The sequence below is a fragment of the Bidens hawaiensis genome, unplaced genomic scaffold (genome assembly GCF_021521415.1).
Source record: "Bidens hawaiensis isolate Kalapana, Puna unplaced genomic scaffold, B.hawaiensis_p1.1 tig00000326_1, whole genome shotgun sequence".
NCBI lineage: Eukaryota > Viridiplantae > Streptophyta > Magnoliopsida > Asterales > Asteraceae > Bidens > Bidens hawaiensis.
Window position 1 is genome coordinate 4875461 of NW_027491025.1, and position 8267 is coordinate 4883727.

Here is an 8267-nt window from a genome sequence, read left to right on the forward strand (position 1 = left end):
AATGCCTAAGCTTGACGCGGGCATCACTCCTACTTGTCGTCGGTATCGAGGGAATGAACTAATAACACTTATACACCTTGCACGTACTTCGAGAATGAATCGTCGGGACGGCGGGATCGAGGCACGTATTTCGAGGAAAGTGAATGTAAAGCTGGATTTAGGATGAACAAAGCAGAGCCCGACAAATAAACCGGTTTGAATCCGATTCCAACATGGTTTTATTATTGTGGGTCTTTGAGTCGCGGGTTTTTTCTGAAATAGGAAATGATGGACTTAATTGCTTCGACTACCCTTGAATAGAGATGAATAAATAAACCGGTTAACCGACCGACCGAACCAAAACCGAATCAATTTATAACTTTCTCCATCAAAACCGGTTAACAAACCATAACCAGTCAAAACCCGATCATAACCTGGTCCATTTGCCGTTTAAAAATGAAAAGAAAAGAAAATGGAGTAAGAAAAAAGTGTGAAAAGAAAATCTTGTATATATATAGATTCAACATTGAGAGGTCACCCAACACCACCGTGACCGTTCATATCTTTAAATAATAATAATTATTAGGTTACAAGTTTTTGTGTTTGATTTTGAAGTTGAAATTGATTAAAAACCATCGAAGAAATGAAGCAGCCGATGATGCCTAATCCCATGATGTCTTCTTCCTCGTTTCCTCCTGCAAACATCACCACTGATCAGATCCAAAAGGTTTCCTTTTCATATTCAAATTCTTAAGATTCTTGTTGTTTGCTTGTATAACCCTAATTTTAATTGATGAAATAGATACAGCTGTCACTAACCCATTACTATTACTAATTTCTTTTAGGTTGGATATAATAAAGCTTGCATTTTTTACTCCTTTACTTACAAACGGGTCGATTTGGGTTTCGTTTCGTTTTGTTGTGTACTAAATAAATGGGTCAAATTGAAAAGTTTAACTAAATGTTGATTGTTCATATGGGTTGAATGTGTCAAGTTGCTTAAAACCGACCCGACATGTATGAAAGAAACATGACCAATTTTTGGTTGCTACATTTAGGGTTTTTTTGGATATTTAAGGTGAATAAACTATTGAATTTTAGAAGATGAAGGAAATACATTCCTGCAATAGAAGTTTTGTACTTTTATTAATATACATAGTAAAATGTAAGGGGTGTTCATGGTGCGGCTTTGATGGTTTTTAGGTCAGAATACGAGCCAACCCATTAGTAGCGGTCTTTTATTAAAGAAATTTAAAGCATAGTTTTTAAAGGCGCAAGGTGTTAAGGGTGAGCCTTTAGCCTACCCAAGATAAGCAAAGCGCATAGCATAAACATATTATTATTTGTGGTTTTAGGCTTGTTTAGGTCTAGTTTAGGCTGGTTCTAGACCGATTTTGGATATTTCAGACTAGTTTGTCCAGAATTTGCAAAATTTGCTGGGATGTTTAGGGTTTGACCAGTATCTCTCCGGAATCTCGAACGGACTCGCCTCATCTGTTGGCCTAGGAGCACGTTCGAAGGGTTTTGAAAACATAGAATTAAAGCGTAACTGTTACAAATAAACAGTAAATCAAACCAAATCGTTATTAACGGGGTGTCTCTGGTTTGATAGAGTTTGGGCTTTTGGGGCCTTCACGTGGGTTGTGCAAAATATGAAGTAAATAAAGATGACGTATATAAGAAATCTGTCTAAAATGAACACATTCTGCGAGTATAAAAACAACTAAAAATGAAGAGAAATATGTTGGTAATGAATATTGCAAGAGTGAGGAACATAATGTAAAAACTATTTTATTAACTATTGCTGTGAGTAGTACATAATATAAAGTTTAATCCATGAAACACATAAAAAAACACATGGATTTACAAGGTCATTACTCACGATTAATACTTATCGAATGATGATTGAGATTTAACAAAGGGACGGTGTATCCTTGAGACATATTTAACACAGAAACCGACTTCTGTGTGATTATACCCAAGCACATTACAAGTTTATATGTTGAGAGTTGAAACAATTTTGATACCTAGAAACTGATGCAGATATTACCACCATAACACATGTTATGTTATAGTTTGAATTAACTGGAAACGGTTTTAGTTAGCCTAGTTGAGCTTGATTCATTGTAAAAAAAATTTAAAACACTAAATTAACTTGGGTACTATACTACTATTACCAGGAAGTTGGTTTTAATGTTAAATATGTTTCAAACCTTTAATGTTTGTATGTTAAATATTCAAGAGTCAAGATTCATTTGGCAATATTGACTGAGTCATTTTCGTGTAAATTTGTACGGTGTCTTCGTGTGAGTCATGGATTAATCTTTATATTATGTGCTCACAACAAGAGGTAATGGATTAATCTTTACATTATGCTTCTTGCAATGTTACTTATCAACAAATTTCTCTGCATTTTAGCTGTTTTTATCTGCATATACAATCTGATGCAAATTAACAACTTATGCATGATGACCATGCCATCATCTTTAATGATCTTTTCATATATGTTACATATTAATACATTATTATTGTTCTAAATCCATGTTTACAGTTTCTTGACGAGAACAAGCAGTTAATTTTAGCAATAATGACCAACCAAAATCTTGGAAAGCTTGCTGAATGTGCCCAGTGAGTAGAACTCTTCAATCATACTAAATATTTAAATGTCAATGTGCATATATATAATAATATGTATCACAATTTCTGAAAAAAATTGGTTTATATGTTATAGGTATCAGGCTCTATTGCAGAAGAATTTGATGTATCTAGCAGCCATTGCTGATGCTCAACCACCTACACCAACACCCGCACCGACAATCTCATCTCAGGTCCATTTCTGTAATTATCTAAGGGAGAATTACATGTATACCCTTACAAACTTGTGAATTGTCATATATACCCAACTAAAGTTAATGTTATATATTCCCTTTAGAAACCAATTGAAATATCATATTTACCATTTTTGTTAAGAACGATTCAAAAACAACTGTTTTACCCTTATTTTTTGTAAAACTGTAAAAAAGAATTAAAAAAGAAAGTAAAAAGGTTAAAAATGAGTTGTTTTAAATAAAATAAAAAAATTGCGTAGTTTGAGAGAAATTTGTTGATGGGTAAATATAAAATGTAAAGGTTGAAAATTGGTGTATATGAAATTTTTAATCTTCAGAGGAATAAGGGTGAAATATTATGTTTTAGTCGTTTTTACGAAATCGGTAAATATGATACTTTTAAGGAAGTATATGATAAAATATTATATCTACTCGTTATGTGGAAAACAACAATTCATATAATATCATATTTACTTGTTTCATTAAAAAAAGTGATTCTTTTACCTTGTTTATCTATAACACTTCTAGTTTTTTAACCTGAAATTTTAAAAAAGAATTATAAAAAGAAGTTAAAAAAATAAAATAGAATATTGTTGATAGGTAAATATAAAATTTGAGGCTAAAAATGGGTGTATATGATTTTTTTTTTAAACTTCAGAAGAATAAGGGTAAACGGTCATCTTTGAATTGGATTAAAAAATATGGGTATATGTGATTTTTTAACTAGTTTTTAAAGGTATATATATATGGAAGTCTCCCTTCGTATAGATGTGTGTTTAGATTTTCATGTTTGGAGCTGTGATTATGAATTTTTATACACTATGCAGATGGGCCCACTTGGACACGCTGGTATCCCGCAACAAGCAGGATTTTTCATGCAGCAGCATCCTCAGGCGGCTGTCATGGCTCAACAACCTTCTAGTTTTTCACAGCAAATGCCAGCCATGCAGTTTAATAGCCCACAAGTTATGCAACCCCAGATGGGCATTAGGCCTGGTGGGCCAAGCGGTGTGCCGCCTAATTCAGCCGCTGGTGATATCTGGAGGGGAAGTATGCAAGACGGTGGTGCCGCCGCCGATGGTGGTGCTGGTAAAGATGGTCATGGGGCTACCGCTGGTGGATCAGACGAAGCAAAGTAATAAAACCAAGTGGGTTGTTAGTCGAATGGGTGTGGATAGGTGGTCCGTTACGGTAGAACTAGAAGCTTAATATGTGACATTATGTTTGTGTGTGTCTTGTGTTCTTTAGACATGACTAGTTTTGTTATTGTTTTTATAGAATTAGTGAGATTTTAATGAAAGAGTTCATGATACTTTCATATCCTTCTTCTAAGCTAATACTTTCATAACTAGTTTTGTGTTTGCTTTTTCATTTGCAAATCTTGTAATAAAACCGGTTCAGGTTTTTCATTTGGTTGTTCTGTTTGTGACTTCGATCTCCACTTCTATGGCGCTTATAATAACCTAAACTCAACCCGAACTATCCACCAAATCAAATCACTAGTTTGCTGGAAATTGTACATGTGAATCCAAACCCTAACCCGAGTTCGAACCCTCCATGGAATAGTCTAAACACGCTCAAATCACACCCACACCACCCATTGAAATATATCCTCGAACCACCTTACACAAGTGGTTCGGGTATATGTAATGTTTGTGGTACTAACCTCAACCTGAACCTCGAATTATACTATTGTTATATTTGTGGCTATGACGCACATGTGGCAAGGGCGGACCTAGCTTAGGAGGGGGCTACCCCTCAACGTTTCGCCGGTAGTGTAAAAAAATGGTTGGTTTTCGTGTTTCGTTACCACTGGAAAAAAAATAACATTACCCCTATGTATTTTAATCCCAACCACTTTAATACTTAAACCCAACAAAAGTCCACTTAAATTATAAAGCACAAACCAAAAAACCTAGTAGCCCAAATAACCCTTAACAGTAAAAAAAAACCCGGATATTGTGAACACAGACACACACCCGACTGTTCTCTGCCTCTTTGGACTCTGCTCACCACACTACCAGTTCACCACAGCTGCCGCCACCTCCACCTCCAGCCGCCACCAGCCACCTCCTGACCACCACCACTACCACCTCCGGCCTCTTCTTCTTTCCGGTAAGATTTCTTGTATTTAGGGATTTAGGGTTATGTATAAATTGGAATTAATTTGGGATTTAGAGTTCATGTATAAATTTGAATTGATTAGATATTTAGTGCTATGTTTAAACTGGAATTAATTTGGGGTTTAGAGTTTATGTTTAAATTGGAATTGTTTAGGTATTTAGAGTTATGTTTAAATTGGAATTAAGTAGGGATTTAGCCTATGTGTAAATTGGAATTGCTATAAGGTATTGGTTCAAATTTTGTTTAGGGAACCTTGAAGAGGAATAAGCAACCTTTTTAAACGTCAAAGAAAAGAAAACGATGACATTGGTTCATCACCAATTTCAAGTTCAAACATGGTTGATATTGTATAGAATATGGAAAAAAAATCCGTTAACATTGTATGAAATATGGAAAAAAAAATTTATATTTGTTTCGTTTACACTGTATGAAATATGGAATTTGTTTTTGAGCGCTACCCATATGTTTCAAGTCTAGATCCACCACTGCAGTCATGTGGCATGCACCAACTAACCAGAAACTGTACGTCGGGAAGACCATGAAAATGTGCTTTCGTTTCTTTATGTGAATCCATACCTGGAGACTGGAGTTTAAATATGATGTTTGTGGCCGTGCAATCGCACAAAGCAACTGCATGTAAGTTTGTGAGGTTGGTTATTACAAATAAAATACAATAAAAATTATTAAAAAAAATGAACATAAACAGATAACTATAAAATTTAAATGTTAGGTTGGTTATTGCAAATAAAATACTATATAATATAAAAAAACCTTTAACTAAAAAACATAAACAAACAAACATAAATGAACGCATTACCCAACGTTCACGAATACAAATTCACGAACACGACCTCTGTTCATGTTCATTCAATTAACTAAACAAACAAAACTTCTTGTTAGTGTTCACTCATCTATTAAACAAACGAACGTGGACAAACTTCCCGCCGAACGGTTCACGAACTGTTTGCTGGATGTTCTGTTCGTTTATAGCCGTAATCAAAAGTGTAGTTTTCATCCATTAAAAGAATTTAAATACATGGACACCGCCTACTAAAGCATATATGATTTTCACAATACATCTTGTCTGATATGCCCATCACCCCTGCAACCGAAGGGCGGAGAACCATGTGTAACTTGGGTCTCGAAACAAGAACCCTAAGCGTGCAGGTTCCATAATATCAAGAAGTGGCAGATCTATACATAAGTCATCTGCAGGAGCCTGACTGGTCCAAAAGAAATGTCCATGTTACATAAGTGTTTGTTTTATGCCAGTGGAGGATCTATACCAAAATATCAAATGTAATGTAAATAATAATAATAATAATAATAATAATAATAAATTATCGTATTTCATACAATATAAACGGATATTTACCATACTTCATAAAATAACCGAATTTTTTCTTACCGTATTTCATACAATAACCAAATTTTTTTCTCACTGTATTTCGAAAAATGATTTTTTTAGCTTGGTGTTGGGCCGATATCATCGTTTTCTTGTAATTTTCGTTTAAAAAGATTGCTAATAAGAACTTGACGTTTCATCTTCCAGGTTCCCTAATTTTAGAAGAAACAAAATTCAAACCATAAACCTATAATGAAATTTAATTTACACATAAACCCTAAATGTCTAATCAATTCCAGTTAAGATATAAATCCCAAATTCCTAATCAATTCCAATTTTCAATTTACATTATCCATATATCCAATAAACCATAATCAATCATTCAAATATTAAATTGCCCATAAACAATTCCATATTAACAATTTATATAAACAAATTAACAATTACATATTTAGATTAAAGTAGAAGAACACCTAAATTGAACAAGTAGAAGTTGAATTGTAAAAGAGGGACTGAGGGAGCATTGGATGTAGGATGGAGGTCGGGTGACAAGAGGAGGGTAGCAGGGGTCGGGGAAGCGTAGTGTGGAAGCAGCCATCGGCTGAATGAAACTTTGTTTTGTTGAATGTTGATGTTCGACCTAAACCAAGTGTCCAAGAATCAATGAACAACAAACAATTTTTTTATTTGGTTTGGACTTTAAACAAATAGGGGCAACGTTATAATTTTTCAAGGGTAGCGAAATATAAAAAACCGACCAAAAGATTAATAAATTTGCACTACCAATAAAAAGTTTACAAGCTAGGTTCGCCAAATTTATGCACCTTGATCAAAAAATGGTTGGAGAAGATTCTTGCAATCAGTTTCATCCCATTCCAATGCATCCCACCAACTTCTTCTTCCCTTAATGTGCTCAAGAGTTGATGGCAAATAGCTAATGGAGAATGGAGAGCCCTCAGTTTCTCACAATCACATACCTCAACTGTTTCAAGGGAATCACAAATCAGAATCCCTTTTGTAATGCAATTTCAGTTTTGGTAATGCAGACAACGACAAACGACGAAGCTTTGGAAGTAAAGCAGTCAAAGAGAGTCCGGTTTTGTCTTGTACGATCTCTTGGATCAAGCTTGAGTTCCATACTTCAATCTCTTCAAGGTTCTACAAGTCTCACAACATATCATATGAAAACAAATAGGTTTATTGGATTTTAATAATCTCTATTGAATGGTATTAGCCGATAATAATCCCTGTTCATTTTATCACCACTGGTGGTCCCAAATTTAATAAAGTTGGCCCACAATGGTCCTCCGTTAAAAAGGACTTAACAACGTTATACTTTTTTCCAAATTTCAAACTAATGTTTTAGGACTTTTGATTAGAAGAAGGATACGGGCTGATTGATGTAAAACTTAGTTCGAAACGGTGCTCCAAAACGGCGAATTAATTCTTCAATTTGAGTGTTCGAACTTACAATTAACTAAAATCAAGCCGTTTGGATCACCGTTTCGAGCTAAGTTCTACATCAATCGATTCGTATCCTCCTTCTGATCAAAAGCCCTAAAACATTAGTTTGAAATTCGGAAAAAAGTATAACGTCGTTAAGTCCTTTTTAACGGGGGACCACTGGTGGCCAACCTTTTTAAATTTGGGACCCCCAGTGGCGATAAAATGAATATGGATTATTATCTGCTAATATTGTTCAATAGGGATTATTTAAATCCAATAAACCCAAATATAAATATAAAGAAAGGTATGGCATGATTGTATGGAAAGAAGGGAACCGGACCCGAATAATACTCAAGGAAGAAGGGAACCGAACCCTAATAATATCCAAGGCAGAAGGGAACCGGACCCTAATAATACTCGAGGAAGAATGGAGCCATACTCTAATAATATCCGAGGCAGAAGGGAACCAGGCCCTAATAATACTAGAGGAAGTATGACGAAATGTTCTTTATAATGTAGAGATAGTTATTTATGTATTAGTAAGT

General features: G+C 34.6%; 1 protein-coding gene across 1 annotated transcript; it reads left to right on the forward strand.

The window, feature by feature from the left end:
- Positions 1-542: 542 nt before the first annotated feature.
- On the forward strand, positions 543-4140 carry LOC143621525 (GRF1-interacting factor 2-like). The gene is made up of 4 exons (XM_077092934.1): positions 543-706; positions 2531-2607; positions 2711-2807; positions 3635-4140. Exons 1-4 carry the CDS (start codon positions 623-625, stop codon positions 3944-3946), a joined length of 570 nt encoding a protein of 189 aa, XP_076949049.1. The 5' UTR covers positions 543-622; the 3' UTR covers positions 3947-4140.
- The last annotated feature ends 4127 nt before the right edge of the window (positions 4141-8267 follow it).